We start from the raw sequence: 17,863 nt of genomic DNA on the forward strand, positions 1-17,863 counted from the left end.
CCCCCAATCCCCCCCTACCCCCCACCCCCACCCCCACACACACACACACACCCGCACAGGGCGGTGAGCAGGAGGCCCGGCTGCAGGGAGCCGGCGTCTTCTATGAGCAGATGGACAGACCCTCCGGGAACCACAGGACAGACACTGTTTTCTCCACCTTCTATTTAAAAAGATGGAAGCCCTAGTCGGCTTGGCTCAGTGGACAGAGCGTCGGGCCATGGACTGAAGGTTCGATTCCAGTCAAGGGCACATGCCCAGGTTGCGGGCTTGATCCCCAGTGGGGGGCGTGCAGGAGGCAGCTGATCCATGATTCTCTCTCATTGGGGTTTCTATTTCTCCCTCTCCCTTCCTCTCTGAAATCAATACAAATATAATAAATAAATAAGATGGAACTTGAGGTCAATAACCCTTGGGCGCCGTTCACCAGAGACAGGAAGTGAGAGCTGAGCCTGAGAACGGCCTCCCCCCAGGCCCGCCCTCTCACCCTGATGCTCCCAGCCCCGCAGCTGCGCCCTTCCCCACAGTGACCCCCGCCGCCCCCTCAGAGGATCTGCCAACGGCCGGGCCGGGCGCCGGCCCGCGGGCCCGCAGCGGGGGCGGGCGGAAATGCCTGCACAGCTCTGCTCCCTGTGCCCTCTGCCGGGGCCTGGTTTCCTTCCAAAGCTCTTGGCGGAGCCACAGGTCAGCTCCCTCAGGGGAAACACCTGCCGCCCGGCGGGCCCGCGGCCGCGGGAGGGCAGCCCACGCCGCTGCTCCTCCTCCGGGGCCTCTGAGGGGCTTCCTCCCGGGGCCGAACGCCCCAAACTAAGCCAGGGACCCGAGGTGCTCTCCCCACCGGCACCCACATACACCCTCACAGCAGGAGCCATAGGAGGAAGGGAGCGGGGGCGGGGGAGGGGGTGCCAGCTCAGGGCCCCACGGGCAAGGCCCTAGCTCAGCTCTGGGCCGCAGCCGTGGCCAGGAAGCCCGCGTGGTGAGGGCAGCGTGGGAGCCAAAGGCAGCGCGACCTGCTGCGGGGAGCGCACAGACTCACCGCGCCGGGTTCTGGCGGGGCCTGGCCACGGGTTCTGGCGGGAACCGGCGGGATGGAGGCTGGCTGGCACCGCGCCAGAGAGGGGCTGGAGGAGCCGGACGTCCAGCCGGAGAGGAGGACCCTGAGCTGGAGGACTCACTCCCCCAGGGACGGGATGGGCCGTGCAGACCAGAAGACGGGCCACGACGACAGCCAGCGGGATTCCGTCCCTACTGTGTGCCCAGCGCCATGCTCGCTGCTTCCCATAGGTTTCCGTTTCTTTCTCAACGCCAGTCCCACTGTGCGCGTTTGTTCTTCCCAGTCCGCAGGGAGGCTCGGCGCTTTGCCCGAGACCACGAAGTGGGGGCGTCCGGCGACCGGGCGGCCTGACTCCGTGCCGCCGGGCCCGTGTCCGTGGGCCTCACAGAGGGGGGAGCAGCGTGGGAGCTGGGGGGGAGCGGGCAGCACCTGGGGGTGTCAGCGGAGAGCACGGGCTGAGGGGCTGCACACGCTGCAGAGGGAGAGCAGAGGGCCCAGAGGGGCGCACAGCCGGCCCCGCAGGGCACATGACGGCGGCAGCACCAGGGACGCTGTGAGGAACACAAACCCCAGGGAGCCTGGTGGATCGGAAACGTGTGTGAACAACCAGGAGCGACTCCGATCCCCGCCCAGGGGGGCGCTGCTGGCGTGGAGGCCTCCGCACCGGCTGTGTCGTCCTCCCCTCCGCCCTCAGGCTCCACAGGAGCGGATAGAGATGGGCTGTCAGCCCGGCCGCGTGGCTCCGAGGCTGAGCATCGACTATGGACCAGGAGGTCCCGGTTTGATTCTGGTCAGGGCACAGGCCCGGTTGTGGGCTTGATCCCCAGTGTGGAGCTTGCAGGAGGCAGCCGATCCATGGTTCTCTCTTATCATTGATGTTTCTATCTCTCTCTCCCTCTCCCTTCCTCTCTGAACCCAATAAAAATATTTTTTAATATTTTATTTATTTATTAAATATATTTTATTGATTTTTTACAGAGAGGAAAGGAGAGAGCTAGAAACATCGATGAGAGAGTAACATCGACCAGCTGCCTCTTGCACACCCCCTACCGGGGATATGCCCTCAACCAAGGTACATGCCCTTGACTGGAATCGAACCCGGGACCTTTCAGTCCACAGGCCGACGCTCTACCACTGAGCCAAACCAGCTTCGGCAAAAATATGTTTTTAATATATGATTTGACATCCAACTCTCAGAGTTCCTTTTCATGTGGAACATTTACAGTAAGACCTTGAAAACAGTATGTCTGTTTTTTGTTGTTGTTTTTTTTGCTTTTTGTTTAAATATATTTTATTGATTTTTCACAGAGATGAAGAGAGAGAGATAGAGAGTTAGAAACATCAATGAGAGAGAATCATCGATCAGCTGCCTCTTGCACACCCCCTACCGGGGATGTGCCCGCAACCAAGGTACATGCCCTTGCCCAGAATCGAACCCCGGACCCTTCAGTCCGCAGGCCGACGCTCTATCCATTGAGCGAAACCGGTCCAGCAGTATGTCTGTTTCTAAATTGTGTTATCAGACTTGGTAGCTAGACAGCCGCGTCTGCCAGGACATCTGGGGGCTCGGGGTCAGTGTCCAGTGCGCCCACCAGCACGCCCACCGGCACCCGGTGTCCCGGCCGCGCCCGCAGCTGCCCTGCGCTCCCTGTGCCTGCTGGCTCATGTTGTTCTCAGATCGGAAGAACGCTCGCCCGGCCGTCTGGAATCCTGCCTCCGTCCAAAGCTCAGCGCAGGTGTCACTCTGCCCCGAGACCTCAGTGACCAGCACACACTGCAGCCCCCGCTCCTCCTCCCGTCCTTGGGTCCTCGCGCTTCGGGGTGCTCAGGCCCGGGAGCCTCTGCCCGTCGCTGGGGGGGCCCTCTCCACAGAGCTAGCTCCCCTCAGAGCGCGGGCGCCGGCCACACAGCCCCTCGCACTCCTGCCCCACGGGGAGTGATCGAAAGCAGCGTTTACAGTGCCAGGCGTCTTCAAACTACGACCCGCGGGCCACATGCGGCCCGCAGAGGAGTCTGACCCGGCCCGCCAGGTTTTTTGGGCAGTGAGCGCAGCCGAGGTGTTACAGTAGGAATTAGTAGTTCATATAGTCCGGCCCTCCAGCTCTCTGAGGGACCGTGATCTGGCCCCCACTTTAAAAAGTTTGAGGACGCCTGGAAACTTTACACCATCGTGCCTGCAGCTGCTGCAGGTGGACAGGCGCTGCACGGAGGCTGGGAGGCCGCCGTGGCTCCACCTGGAGCCCCGAGGTCTTTGCAAAGCTGTGAGGGTTCTGCAGCCACAAGTGAGAACACACGGTCGCCTGCGGGTGCTCAGGCGGCCCCACCCTCCGCACCGGCCGCCTGTGGCTTCACTGCCCCGCCCTCAGGGCAGCCAGCCTCCGGGGGGCGAGAAACCGAGAAGCCGTGCCTGTGACCATGCAGGGGCAGCAGTAAGAACCGGTTACCAGAAGCCAGCCCTGCTTAGTACCCTGTTTCCCCGAAAATAAGACAGTGTCTTATATCAATGTTTTCTCCCAAAGTTGCGCTAGGTCTTATTTTCGGAGGATGTCTTATTTTCGGGGGAACACGGTAGTTGATGTCTATGCGGCCGCGTGCCCTGCGGGCTGCGGGGAACGGGCCCCAGGGCCAGGAGGGTGAGGGCCCCCGTGAGGCACAGAGCAGGCCCCTCCGCACAGCGGGACAGTGGCTCTGGGTCCGGCGGGAACACGGCCCCAGCCACTCCGGGACAGCCCTCGGGCTCCGGGACCAGCTCCGCTGGCGCGCACGACAGGTGTCTGCTCCCGGGGGCGCTGGGTCCCCTCGGCCTGAGCCCGGCCGGGCCTCGTGACGTTAGATCCAGATCGCTCCTCGCTCCTCCAAAGGGGACAGTCCTAGGGCCTAGAAGTGTCCCCGCCACCTCCCAGCCACTGACCACAAGGAGGAGGACAGAACAGACGTGGGCGAGGGGTCACATCATGCCCCGCTCCCGCTCCGAGCAGGACCATCTGGGTGCCCCCCCTCCTGCCTCCCGTCCTCCTAGGATCCCGCCCTGCCCTCCACGTCCCACTCCGCGTGCAGCAACACCTTCTCTCGGGGGAAGACGCGGCCCTTTCTCGCCGTGAGACACAGACTGTCCTCACATCTCCTGGTTGCTCCGTGATGTCTTATCAAGTGACAAATGTGCGGCTCCCGAGGCGAGAGGACCATTTCCAGGGTGGTTTCCTCACCCTCGCAGGCCCGTCGTCTGTCTCTGACACAAGGGAAAGGGAGAGGAAACGGAGAAAGCAACCGAGGAGGAGGAGGGAGGGAGAAAGCGTCACCGTGGCGGTGGAGGCAAGAGGCAGGAAGACCCCTGATGGCTTAAAAAAACCCAAAACCCATCCTGCGGTTTCCAGAGATCACAGATACCAGTAATGAAGGCAGAGCAAGGCCGGAAGTGAGAGGGGGTTTTAACAAGACGAAGAGCCGGGCGAGCTGAGCGCGCATTCAAGTGCTCCCACCAGAGCCGCCAGCCGGAGCCGGGGAGCGTCTGTGCGAAGGTAAAGGGGCCCCAAACCTGGCCCGGCCGGAGCGGGCACGGGGTGGGCGGTGGCACGGCTGCTCCGGCAAAGGCAGGCTCCCCGGGGCCGCGGAAACCAGGCGAGCGCACTCCTGTCAGGGATCAGGCCTCCGGACACGTCCCTCACGTGGGAAAGAACCACGCGGGGTGCTCTGGGAGGGAAATCGGGTGAGCGCTGGGAGTCACCGGCCTGATGGAGCCGACATCCTTCCTCCTGCTCTAAAACCTCCTGGCACTTGTGTGGTCCAGGACTCACGGGGGGCAAATCACAAAGGTGATTCTTTTTATCAACAAAAAAGAGAGAGTTGCCGAAACCGGTTTGGCTCGGTGGATAGAGCGTCGGCCTGCGGACTGAGGGGTCTCGGGTTCGATGCAGGTCAGGGGCATGTGCCTTGGTTGCGGGCACATCCCCGGTGGGGGGTGTGCAAGAGGCAGCTGACGGATTATTCTCTCTCATCAGTGTTTCTAACTCTCTATCCCTTTCTCTTTCCCTCTGTAAAAATCAATACAAAAATAAAAGAATTAAAAAAAGGAGATAGTTGTGCCTGGCCCGCATGGCCCAGTGGTTGAGCACTGACCTGTGAACCAGGAGGTCCTGGTTCGATTCCCGGTCAGGGCACAGGCCCGAGTTGTGGGCTCGATCCCCAGTGCAGGAGGCAGCCAATCAATGTGTCTCTTTTATCAGTGATGTTTCTCTCTCTCTCTATCCCTCTTTCTTCCTCTCTGAAATCAATAAAAATATATATTTTTAAAAAGGAACTAGTTACTTAAGGCAAGTTACCAGCATTGATCAACTCTCCCCTGGACTCCTCAAAGCCTGGACAAGCCACTGGGCTCCCTGGGCTGGGAGCCGGCCTTGTGAGGCACCTCTGAGGGAGGCACACCCCCCAGATGTGTGCTCTGGGGGAGCCGTGTGCTCTGGGGGAGACGTGTCCTCTGGGGGAGCCGTGTGCTCTGGGGTAGCCGTGTCCTCTGGGGGAGCCGTGTGCTCTGGGGTAGCCGTGTCCTCTGGGGGAGACGTGTGCTCTGGGGGAGCCGTGTGCTCTGGGGGAGCCGTGTCCTCTGGGGGAGACGTGTGCTCTGGGGGAGCCGTGTGCTCTGGGGGAGCCGTGTGCTCTGGGGTAGCTGTGTCCTCTGGGGGAGCCGTGTGCTCTGGGGGAGCCGTGTGCTCTGGGGTAGCTGTGTCCTCTGGGGGAGCCGTGTGCTCTGGGGGAGACGTGTCCTCTGGGGGAGACGTGTGCTCTGGGGGAGCCGTGTGCTCTGGGGTAGCCGTGTCCTCTGGGGGAGACGTGTGCTCTGGGGGAGCCGTGTGCTCTGGGGGAGCTGTGTGCTCTGGGGGAGACGTGTGCTCTGGGGGAGACGTGTGCTCTGGGGGCGTTCAGGCCGCTGGTGTGTTTTTGGCCGCGTAAACCTGGGTGCCAGGGTGAAGATACTGGTGTAGAGATAGGTCTCCCCAGGCTCAGATATGCATGTCAGCGGGAAGACCTCTGACCTGGGTAGGAGTCAGGACACCTCATCTCCCTCGTTGCAAACTGAGGGAGCTGTCAGCAGAGCTTCTCTCCTGGGGCCAGGGGTGTGTTCATGGCATCTGTGCATCTGGGAAAGCTTCACCTTCACATTCACCAGTCTCTGCTCGAGAGCCTGTCCTTCCGTTAGGAACACAGGCAGCTCCCCTCCCCAGAACTGGCCACCAGGAGAAATCACAGGTCAAACCTCACTGCAGCTGTGACAGACCCCTCAGCTGTCCTGATGGCCGTCCCTCCGAAATGTCCACTTCCAGGCCAATGGCGGTCTGAAGGAGTCTGAGCCGTCCTCTCTCGCACGTTCTTCCAGCTCCGTTATCTTCTGCGCTTTATGGTATTCATTTTATTATTTAAAATATATTTCTTGCCCTAACCGGTTTGGCTCAGTGGATAGAGCGTCAGCCTGTGGACTGACAGGTTTGATTCCGGTCAAGGGTATGCACCTTGGTTGCAGGCACATCCCTGATGGAGAGTGTACAAGAGGCAGCTGGCTGATGTTTCTCTCTCATCGATGTTTCTAACTCTCTCCTTTTCCCTTCCTCTCTGTAAAAAATCAATTTTATATCTATATCTATATCTATCTATATATCTATATATATATCTATATATATAGATATATATATAATGTATGTATATATCAATATATATGTATGTATATATGTCTTTATTGGTTTCAGAGAGGAAGAGAGAGGAAAGAGATAGAAACATCAATGATGAGAGAGAATCATTGATGGGTTGCCTCCTGCACACCCCCTTCTAGGGATCAACCCAGGCTTGTACCCTTGGCCAGAATTGAACCCAGGACCCTTCAGTCCAAAGGCTGACGTTCTATCCACTGAGCCAAGCTGGCTATGACTATTTTATTCATTTTAAATGTTATTCTGAGAAGAGGATCCAGGGCGTCACCGGACACCCTAAGGGCCATGGCCCACTGGGGTCAGGGTGAGGCCCGCTCTGGGGGCCTGAGAGGGAGCTGAGAGAGAGCAGACGAGGCTCCAGGGCCTCCAGACCCTAAGCGTTACCCACAAACAGTCCTACTCCAGGGAGTCAGGGTTGTGACACCAAGTGGGGGCCCGTCTGGGGCCCTGGGCGATTTATTTTGTGAAAGCTCTGCAGACAGGTGTGTGTGCAGCTGTGGCTAACGTCCTGCCCTGAGGCTGGTCTGGCTCAGGCACCTCCTCCCCGCAGTGCTGTCCCGCCAGCAGCGCACCCCGGGGGACCTCGCCCCGCTTTAGGTCCATTTAATTGTCGCATCGTTCTGGTGAGAGTGAGGCTGAGGTCGGGAAGGCTGGGTTCGATCCCCGGCCTCCAGGTGCCTCCCCTGGAAAGGTCGGGGGAGATGACCTGGGCAGCCAGCCTGGCCTCAGGGAGGGCAGGAGGAGGGATGTCAGCCTAATGTGCATCCTCATTCTTGCCCGCTGAGGGGTTTGCCAGGTCTTACGAGGGAGAGGAGGCCAGACAGTCCCAGGCTTCCCTCCCCCCCACCTCCTGGGGCCACAGAGGGCGAGTTGCAACTGTAATAAGGCTTCTCTCCAGGACTCACCCACCCTTCAGACCTGATCTTCACTCCCCGCCCCACCACTAGTTTAGGTTTCCCCAAGCTAGCCGCGCACAAGGCCGACCCCAGCGCATCCTCCCAGCCCCATCCTCCACCCCCCCCCCCCATCCCCCCCAGGCTCAAGGAATCACCCTTGGCGAATTTGAGGCTGATGGACTGTGGGGAGGGGTGGAGGTGCATCTCCAGCTTCCACTGGAAGGCGGCGCCCTCTGGCGGTCAGAGTGCAGAACCAGCAGTGCCTGGCCCCCGGGGCGCCAAGGTCAGATTCCAGGCGCATCCTTTCCCCATGGTCCTCGCTGGCCCCCGGCCCCCTGAGCGCCCGGGACAGACTTACACACCCAGCTGCAGCCAGGCCGCAGCACCCCGAGCACCCCAGTGTCAGCGCCCAAGAGCAGGCCAGCCGGGGTGCCGCCTCCTTTTGGATGCGGTCCCTGCCCCCGCTCCCCCCCCCACCCCACCCCCGCCCAACCCTGGAACCAGCCTGGAGGAGGAACTGGCCTCCCCCCGGGCTCACAGATAGGCAGTCCGGAGCCCAGACTGGGAGCGAATCTCCCAGCCCACTGCCCACCTTCCGTCACCACTGGATTCATGACAAACGTCTGCCAAGGTTTAACTAAATGGCCATACGGCAGCCGTTCAAGATCCCTCATTCAGCTTCCTCCTGCCGGCTCCTGGGTACCCTCAGGTCCTCATTATTATTAGCCCAGTCCTCGTGTTGTAACCCTACCTGCATGGCTTGGATAGGCGTGAGAAGGGGGACAAAGGGAATTAAACCCTCAAAGACTCGCATAACTTGCTGTGATTTCAGGCTGGTCACACTGCCTGTACCAGTAAACTTACCTCCAGGTGCTTAGTACAAAAGCGGACTGCTCACCTTCCGGTGCTTTGTCTCAGAGTCAGCGGGAGTGTGACCGCAAGGAGCGGGGCCAGAGGTCAAGGTTAGGGCAGAAGCACTGGGGGCCAGACTACTGGGATTGTAACAAATGTATGGATAAATATAGAGAAATTAGCAATTGCCTCCATTTACATTTTCTTTTATGTTCCTTAATAGCACTTTATATTGTTTATCCTATAGTCCCCTACAGCAATCTTGTTACACTTTAAACCCATTTTAAATTCTTGGGCATTTTACATTTTATTGTTGTTCCTAGAATGTGTGGGATTTTTCCTTCTATCATATTTTCTATCAATTGTATATAGGAAAAATGATTTCATGTATTCATTTTATAAGTGAACTAGAGGCCCAATGCACGAAATTTGTGCAAGGGGCTCAGCCCTCACAGCCGGCTTCCTACAGAAGGTCGTTCGGCTGTCCGGCCTAATGAGCATATGACGTTTTTATTATTATATATACCTTATGAAATTTTATTTTTGCTATGTTTATACATTATTTTAGGTAGGTTGTACTTACATAATAACTCAGACTATGGATATGCCGTAATTCACTCAGCCATTCTCTAACCAGCGTGTCTTCACCTCCACCTCCATCAAGTGGAGCCGACAGAAGCCGGGGCCTTGACCAGGGCTCCCTCTGTGCTTTCAGGGAAGCGAGGCCAAGGACATCAGCAGAGCCATTCTCTTCGAGTCCCTGAGCTGCTGGCAACCTGCAGGACACCGATGGCACCTGGCAGAGGCTGCTTGGTCCTGGCCACTCTGCTGGCGATTGCGGACATCCAGCCTGGCGGTGAGGACCGCCCATCCCCAAGCCCAGAGCAGAGCAGCCGCCGGGGACCGGGGGCTCCTGAGGGGGTGGCTCCCATGGTTTCTTCCCTGGTGAGGGAGAAGGGACCGGCTCTTCTTGATGCTAATGCAAGGGGGACAGACATAGTTTCCTTTTCTTTGTTAGAACCCCAGCCTGCACCCATCAGACACTGCGTCTGTGCTGTGTGTTGCCAAGAGCCTGGTAAACTGGCCCTCCCTCTGAAGTTCCTACAGGCTCATAGACTCTAAACCACATGTGTCAAACACAAGGCCCGCAGGCCAAATCCGTCCCGCCAGGCCTTGCAATGTGGCCCGCACCGCGCTGTCATCACTGCACTCCGCTGCGTTTCCATCACAATGACAGTTTATGACTGTTCAGTAAACCATTCGGCCCGCGATTTAGGCTGAATTTTAGATTTTGGCCCCTTCTCTGATTGAGTTCGACACCCCTACAACTCATGGAACCCATTTGCCAGCTCCGAAAGCCCACGTAACCCCCCAGTGCTTCCTATTTGTTAGTCTATAAAATGGGAACACCTGCCTCTAGGGCTATATCAAGGATGAGATACATTAAACAAGCACTTTGTTAAAGGCCTACAGGTTCCAGATGGACAGTAAAAACCAAACCCAAACCATTCCTCAATCAATGAGTAGCTGGGACTGCAGGTCTCCATCAGCCATGGGTGTAACTCATGGGCCACTCTTCTAAGATGGCACTTACTGACTCTGGGCAGCCCGCATCTCTGCCTCAACATTTAGAAATAAATGTGCCAAGTACTCCCAGCCTCCCTCGGCTAATTCTTCCCTTTTCGTTGCAGGATGCATGCAAATCCTCAGCTCAGCTTCCCAGCAAGGAAGGCGACTGATCTTAATCTGCACCTTGCGGCATACGGATGAAGAGGCGGAGGGGGCCATCATGTTTCTGTGCAAGGACAGGCCTTCAGACTGCTCCCCTGAGACCAGCTTGGAGCAGCTGAGTCTGAAACGCCCTCCTAAGACGGATGGTGTCCGTAAACGGTCATCTCGGCTGGAGTTCACCATAGACGAAGCCACGCCATCGGCCAACGGGACCTACCAGTGTTGTGCCAAAAGCCAGAAGCCAGAAATCCTCCTCCAAGGTCACTTTTTCTCCGTTTCAGTCACAGGTGAGCTCCTCACACCCCTACTAGCACGGCCGGACCGCAGCAGGGCCGGCAGCGGGGGAGGCAGGCATTTCCGGCCCTGACCAGGCGGCCTCCTGGAGGAAGAGTCCTTCCCGTGAGCCATCCTTCCCCTCCCCCACGGGCCAATGCTGCTTTCCTAAGAAGGTAATCTCAGTGGGTCAAAAAACCTTACAGGGGTGGCTGGCCATCCATGTTTACTGACACAGACTGAGTCACGAGTAGGTAAAAGCAGCTTATCCGATGCCACTCCCTGACCAGAGCCAGGAACTGCAGGCGGATGGAGGCCTCCCACTTCCCAATGGAGCTCTCAGAGCTGCGGCTGTATATCCGAACGCTGGCACTGAGCCTTCTGGCTGGGACAGAGATTTGAGATAAAATGGAAGGTTGTCTTAAAGACCATTTAGTTGTAACAAACAGAAACCCATTCAAGCTGCAATAGATTAGGGAGGAGCCGGCCTTCAAGAGTCCGTACCCAGAGTACCCAGAAACCAGAAAGCCAACAGAAGCCGAGATTCTGCCTGGATCTCACTGGGGCAGCAAAGCCTCATCCCTACAGATCCCCTCCACTCTGCCCCCTGCTGCCACTCTTTGGCACAGGCTGCATATGACCTTCCAGCCTCAGCTGTACCCACAGCTTCCTCATCTGCCCAGCAGAGCGACTCTGTTCCTACATGACCAGAGGGGCTAGCCTTGCAGAGAAAAATTCTATTCTACCTAGAATTCTATGCCCCACCAAGCCACCAATCAAATGTGAGGAAGGAATAAAGACGCATCAGACAAGCAATGGCTCAAAACTTGACTTCTATGTGATGGTTCATCAGAAGCTACCAGAGAATGTGCTTCAGGAAAACTAGAAAGTGTAGAAATATGGTGAAACATTACAAAGAATTGAGAGTGATGATCTGCTATTATTCTTTATGAACTTTCAAGTAATTACTTTTTAACTTTAAGAAAACTAGGTATAAATCACACACACATACCCAAACCAGAAACCTGGCCCAGAGCCTTTTAACAAATGTTTTCATCCTCTTCTGTGGTTAGTGGTCAATCCAAATCTACTTCCGTCTAGGCTGGGCTGTATTTTCCTTCCTTGCTTCCTGGTGTGTCTTCCTCAGGCCTACCTACAGCACTCAGCACTGATACACTGACTTCTGTGGCTGTGCTCCCTGCTTTTTCTACCTTTCTGATTTCTTGGCTCTCCTTCTATGCTTACATTTCCTCCTCTTTAACATGGGAATTCATTCTCCAAGACTCCCCATTCCCCCTCCATCTTTTTGCGCTCTCTCTCCCCCACGTCCTCATCCACCCTCTTCTCTGTCCCTCCCTGCAGCTGACCCACAAATCAACTTCTCCAGCTCTCAACTCTTCCCTAAGTTTCAGTTTAACATTTCCACTGACAACTAGATTTCAGCTCCTGAATGTCCTACCATCTCCTCAAACTCAAACCCATCCGCCTGAGACTGTATTTCTGCCCACACTTTGGTCTAAACCTTGGTCCCTCCTTTTTCCCTTCCCCCATCCAGTTACTAAGTACTGCTGGTTCTTTCCCACATTCATTCCCTTCTTTTCGGTGTTCTCTGGGTCATTATCTCATGTAAAACAGCCCAGCAGCCTCCTAACTGGTGAGCCCCTTGAAATCCAACTCTTACTCATCTTTCTCTGCCACCAAGCGCAGGGCCAGGCACTGAGCTGCTGCCTAATGAATGGCCCATCAACTCTAAAATACTGTCTCTGCCTCCAATCCATGCTGCCACCCACCATCTAAAATGCTAATCCTATATAATAAAAGCCTAATATGCTAAGTGTCTGGTCGTCTGGTAGGCCGTTCAATCAATCAAAGCATACCATGCTAATGATATGCTAAGGCCGCTCAACCGCTTGCTATGATGTGCACTGACCACCAGGGGATAGACAGTCCATCAGTCAACCAGTTCCTATGACGTGCTCTGACCACCAAGGGGCAGACTCTCTGACCAGTAGGTTAGCTTACTGCCAGGGTCCGACCAATCAACACTGAGCAAGATGGGCTGGACATACTCTGGAGCCCTCCCACAGTTCCTCCCCGGCTGGCCAACCTCTCATGTCCCTCCCTGGCCCTGACTGTGCATTGGTGGGGTTTCTCGGTCTAGCATGAGCCTTCTCGCAATCCAGGACCCCTCAGGGGATGCTGGAGAGCCAGTTTCAGCCTGACAGCAGGGTGACGACCAGTGGCTGACACACACTGACCACCATGGGACAGACACTCAATGTAGGAACTGCCCCCTGGTGATCAGTACACTCCCACAGGGGAGCACAGCTCAGCCAGAAGCCAGGCTCATGGCTGGTGCTCAGCAGTGGAGGGAGCCTCTCCAGCCTCTGTGGCAGTCAGACATCCCCCGAGAGCTTCCAGACTGCAAGAGGGCACAGGCTGAGCTGAGAGGACTCCCTTCCCTCCCGAGTGCACGGATTTCATGCACCGGGCCTTTAGTTTGCACATGATGCACCACCATCTGGTTTTAATAGCTTTTCACCGTCTATGATGCAAAGCCCAAGTTACTTTAACCTGGCACTATTTAGTACTGTTCCAGTCACCTTCACTCACTAGTGGGACCTCCTTTCATTCATTGAACAAGTAAGTATTGGACAGCCCCACACAAGCCTTAGAGAACAGAATGGGGTACAACAAAGTCGTCGTTCCTTGTAACGTAGCATTCATGTTCTAACACAGAAGTATCATGGTCGGCATATGTGAATACCCACTAAGTGTGGAAATAAGGTTCCTTTTGGAAGATGAATGAGGCCAGACTGGTAACAGTATCAATAAACAATGTCTACCATTCACCAAGTGCTTTCCGTGCTGGGCATTGTGCTAAGTGATACTTCACTTAATCTGCATGATCTTTTGAGAAAGCCACTATTCTTGTCATGTGACAACTCGGGCTCACAGGGAATCTGTCTAAGTTCACTCAGCTAGTAGTTAAGTGAGGGATAAAAATCCAGATCTATTCCAAACCCAGATTTTAACTTAGGCTGAACTGCTTAACCAACCCATCCCACATATAGCTTTTAGATGAGGCCAAGTCCAAGGTGACTAAGCTATTTTAACTGTCTCTCTGGTATGAATTTAGAGTTCCTTCAAGGCAGGCTTATTTGCATTCCCTGTGTGACAAACAGTAGATCCCACAGTTACTTATTGAAGCTAATGGACATCATCATCATCATCATCATCACTCACAAAGGTTTTTTAAAAAACTGATCTGGGCAATGAATTATCCTAAGATACTTGGAGACCAGAAGCTGTTGAGGTGATGAAAAAGGATGTTGTATGATTTCTGAAACCCTTCCCTGATCCCGATTGTCTTCTGAACCAGAGACAGGGAACTACACGGTGAACGGACTGAAACTAACAAGACAGCAGGAGTCCAGCCACGGTAACGGCCCTCTCCACAGTAACGGCCCGCTCAGTCCCAGCGTCCTGCAGGAGGTCTGGGTGATGCTGGCCACCAGCCTGATGGCCCTTCAAGGTATGTTCAGATGACGCTTACATGCCCCGAGCAAAGACACCTAACTAGGGAGAGCAAAACTGGCCCAAAGGGACTGGCTAAGGAAGCATGGGTGAATCGGACTCTCCTTCGGGTAGGTGGTCTCCTGTGAGGAAAGGCCTGCAGGAGGCCATTAAACACAGCTGCCTGTACTCACTCACAATCAGGGCTACACTGAGGCTGCCACGTGAAAATGAACAAGGGCAGAGACAGACCTGGTCCGGAGGTGCGGTTTGAACAGTGCCTCCGCAACAAAAGCTGATGCCAGACTGAGGATATTCAGCACTTCTGGCTCAGGCCTCTGCGCACCCTTTATCAACAGGAATCGAAGTTTTCCCTCAGAGAGGAACTTGCAATGCTTTGCCATTACATTTTTGCATAAATCGAATGCCGGGTTTTGTCTGTCCTTGGCATTCTAATTCCATCTTATTTAGGCATTCCTCAAATCAATAAATATCCACCACTTGATTGTCACCAGAATGTAAGCTCTATAAATGCTGGAACTGTCTTGTGTTCCCTAACAAAACAAACAAAAGAGGTGCCAGGCACATACAGGTTCTTAACAAATTTGTTTGAAGAATCTGCATGATGGGCTGGGCCTTACACAGTGATTCTAACCTCCTACCCACCCTTTCAGGCCAAGATTCCCGATTACTCATCAGGCAAATGGGTACAAAGAGGTGAAATGTCGCCCCGTTCACAGGAATCAATGCAGATCCTTCTCACGAACACCCTGTGCCCTCAGTAATCATCTACTATAACCTCAACTCCTCCATTCGCCGCCCCCCCCCCCATTCGGAGACCGCCTCCTCCCATTTCTAGAAACAGGACTTAACACTCCCTTAGTCCATCTCTTTACCTATAAACCATCAAAAGAAAAGTGACTCTACCTGTGATCCTTGGCGAGGACCTGCCCAACGTACTAGTAAGCCTACGCCAGTTTCCAAGCAGCAGCTAACTCGCCATCACGCAGTCTGACCTTGTACACATTTCTTTACTAGAGGCCTGGTGCACGAATTCGCGCAAGAGGCAGCCCTCACAGCCCTTGCAGTCCCGGCTGCCTGGCAGCACTGACCCCCTGCCCTCTAGTCATTCTGCATCCAGTCTAATTAGCACGTTAACTCTTTATTATATAGGACTAAATCTAAATTCTCTCAGGTGGATAGGTTACTGTTAGTAAAATAAATTTTACTCCTTCATACAGAATAAATGCCCTAAAAATAAATAAATAAATAAAAATAAAAAATAAAAAAAAACCACAGAGGAAATAAGTCTAGCCATTCAATCTACTACACTTACTACCGGAGTCCTAAGTTACCCCGGAGTAAAAAATCTCTAAGCTCTTTTCCCTTCTCCGGTCAGATGAAGAGAATGAAGTTTTGATAGTTCGTTCCTTTTCTTTGTTCTCCCTCTCCCAACAAGACTTACCAGAATTATTAGAGAGGCAGCATTCAGTAGGAAAAAAGTACGTGTTTTCTCGGGCCTAGGGGAATTATATACATCAAGTTAGCATGTTTACACATGACAAAAAGGATGAAGGAGGTTCCTAGGTCTGTACCTTCCTCAATTCATGCTAATTTCACTGAGTAACCTTGTCCTATCACCATGCCAACCATTCAGTACTCTCCATTGTAAACCTACCTTGAACTTTGAGTGGTGCCCACTTCTTTGATTGCCCTCCCTTCCAGCAAGGAGAGATTGGTGGTTAGCTCCCTTCCCCCTTCAGCAGAATGTGAGATTTATAAATGCAATTTCAGCAGTAAGACACAACACATACCATGCATTCCTTTTTCCTTTTCTGTTCCCTCTCTAGCCATGAGCGCCTATCTCTCACACTCTCTCTCTCACACACACTCCCCAGGATAATTTAAATGAGGTATTTTGTTGCTATTCTAAGTTGTGTGGCAGTAATACAAACTTTCCTTTTTCTTCCTACAGCTCTGTAAGAGCTTCCTGCCAGAAGAAATCTTTTTTTAAATCACAGCAAGATAAATATGTTCACCTTGGTATCTTTCACATGACGTATGTACAGAGGAAAATGACACAGGGCACAGGGCAACGTGCCAGGAACCTGGGGTATATGAAATGGGACAAATGGGTGGATCCCTTGACCTCCCCTACGCACTGCCAGAGCAAGCCTGCCTGTCTTCCACCGCAGTCACAGCAATGACAGAACCGCTCTCCCGAGTGCCTGGGGTGCAGTGCCCACTCAGACTCGGATAAGCAGGTGTGTTTCTGTGTCTCCAGAACTTTTCCTCCCCTCCCCACCCCAAACACAGTAAAAGCAGCAAGTCAAACCAAGTGAGAACACCAATTTTTTTTGGAAGAAATTGTTATTTACCACCAAAGGGAAGAAAGAAGAAAGAAGAGAGATAGGCGAGGAAACAAAGAGACCCAAACCCAGTGTCTCTACTCAGCATCAATCTGGAGTAAATGAAGAGAGCACTGTGATCGACAGCAATCCGTGCGGCACTGATGGAGGAAGATCTGTGCAGACCAGGTGCACCACAGATCACAACTGTCTACCTTCAGCGAAGTACTTACCAGCATCTCTGGCCATTTCTCTTCTTATATAAATGCCCAAAACAATATTTGCATCGTTTTTTTCTCTTAAATTCACAAATCTTCTTTCTCCTTAAACAGACGACCTCTTAAGCAAAGAGGTGTGTGTGGGGGGGGGGGGGCAGATAGGACATGCTTGATAGCAAGAACTACATGAATAGAGGTGTGAACACACACAATTTAACTGGAGCTAAACATAAATAGCAAACCATCAAAAGGAAGCATCTTACCTGCAATCCTTGGCCAGGATCTGCCAAATGTGGGAGCTAAGGTTTGTGGGAACACAGAGAAAAGGCTGCAAGAGATGGGTAAGACCCTGATTAGTGATGGTCTTGATCTTCAAACTCAGAGGATTTTGGATTTTGTTTTGTGGAGGTAAAAAAACGAGGCATGGAGTCCAAAGACCTGGCTCTGCAACACACCAGCTGTTGTATCTGGGCAAGTGAGGTTCCGAAATACGTCTTTCAGATACGTAAATAATGTGTTTCAACTGGATGTCAATTCTGGTGTGACTACTAAAGATGAATTGATTTAAAGGTATTATTGAAATCTTAGCAGCTTTTTGTTATGTATTTATCACCAAGATACTGAAAATACAACTATCACCTTGTTGGGAAGGAAACTAGTAACTCTTGGACCTTAAAAAACAGTGCATCTTATTAGAAAATGTAAAGAACCATAAGCCTGCATCCCATAATTCACAGACAGAAGTGTCCTAGCTGAAAGAGACGAGGCAACACGTGTCTCCACTTCCGTGGCCCCTCTAGGTGTAATCAGCAAGACCAAGCTCTCATGCGTAAGATCGTAGAGTTGGGTGCATGGAACTCCGTTGTCTGGCAGGTATGAGATGAAAACCTCTATGCCCTTTGGGTAAGAGAAGGGCACCACCTACACCCTGGAAAACCTCTCCAGTTTACACAATGCATTCTGCCGGTTCTATTTTAAATCCCTGGAGTGGCCTACGGTGCCCAGGCGGAGTGCTGAGACTCTGACATTCCTACAAGCTACAATTCCCTCCCATCGGACAGCCTTGTGGAATATTTACCCCACCAAATCTTTCCCCAGCTCTCTGCACCAGAACCCAAGCGAGGTTCATTTTGGAAACTCACAATAAGAGGAGTCTGTCCTGCCGGTCCCCCTAACTCCCAAGTCCCCTCTGGTTTATTCCTGTAAACAGCACTCTGGTCTTCCACCTCCCACCAGGGTCAAACAGGGATTCGCCGGCATCATCTGTTACACCCTCCCC

General features: G+C 53.7%; 2 protein-coding genes across 3 annotated transcripts in view; one reads left to right on the forward strand and one right to left on the reverse strand.

Moving 5' to 3' along the window:
* Positions 1-3,749, reverse strand: part of PDZK1 (PDZ domain containing 1) — a 41,794-nt gene extending 38,045 nt beyond the window's left edge. Inside the window, exon 1 of the mRNA XM_045582958.1 lies at positions 3,739-3,749. The gene's annotated coding sequence lies outside the window, so the exon portion shown is untranslated. The remainder of the gene's footprint in view (positions 1-3,738) is intronic.
* A 592-nt stretch (positions 3,750-4,341) lies between these two features.
* Positions 4,342-16,028, forward strand: CD160 (CD160 molecule). Of its 2 annotated transcripts, XM_036443064.2 has the most exons (5): positions 4,342-4,569; positions 9,214-9,354; positions 10,190-10,516; positions 13,885-14,037; positions 15,994-16,028. In XM_036443064.2, the coding sequence occupies exons 2-5, from the start codon at positions 9,288-9,290 to the stop codon at positions 15,999-16,001; spliced, it is 555 nt and encodes a 184-aa protein (XP_036298957.1). In that variant the 5' UTR covers positions 4,342-4,569; positions 9,214-9,287; the 3' UTR covers positions 16,002-16,028. The 2 variants fall into 2 exon arrangements, with proteins under 2 accessions (XP_036298957.1, XP_036298956.1); XM_036443063.2 differs by lacking the exon at positions 4,342-4,569 and having other exon boundaries at positions 9,150-9,354.
* Positions 16,029-17,863: the final 1,835 nt, after the last annotated feature.

Source organism: Pipistrellus kuhlii, unplaced genomic scaffold (genome assembly GCF_014108245.1).
Source record: "Pipistrellus kuhlii isolate mPipKuh1 unplaced genomic scaffold, mPipKuh1.p scaffold_m20_p_18, whole genome shotgun sequence".
NCBI classification, from domain to species: Eukaryota; Metazoa; Chordata; class Mammalia; order Chiroptera; family Vespertilionidae; genus Pipistrellus; species Pipistrellus kuhlii.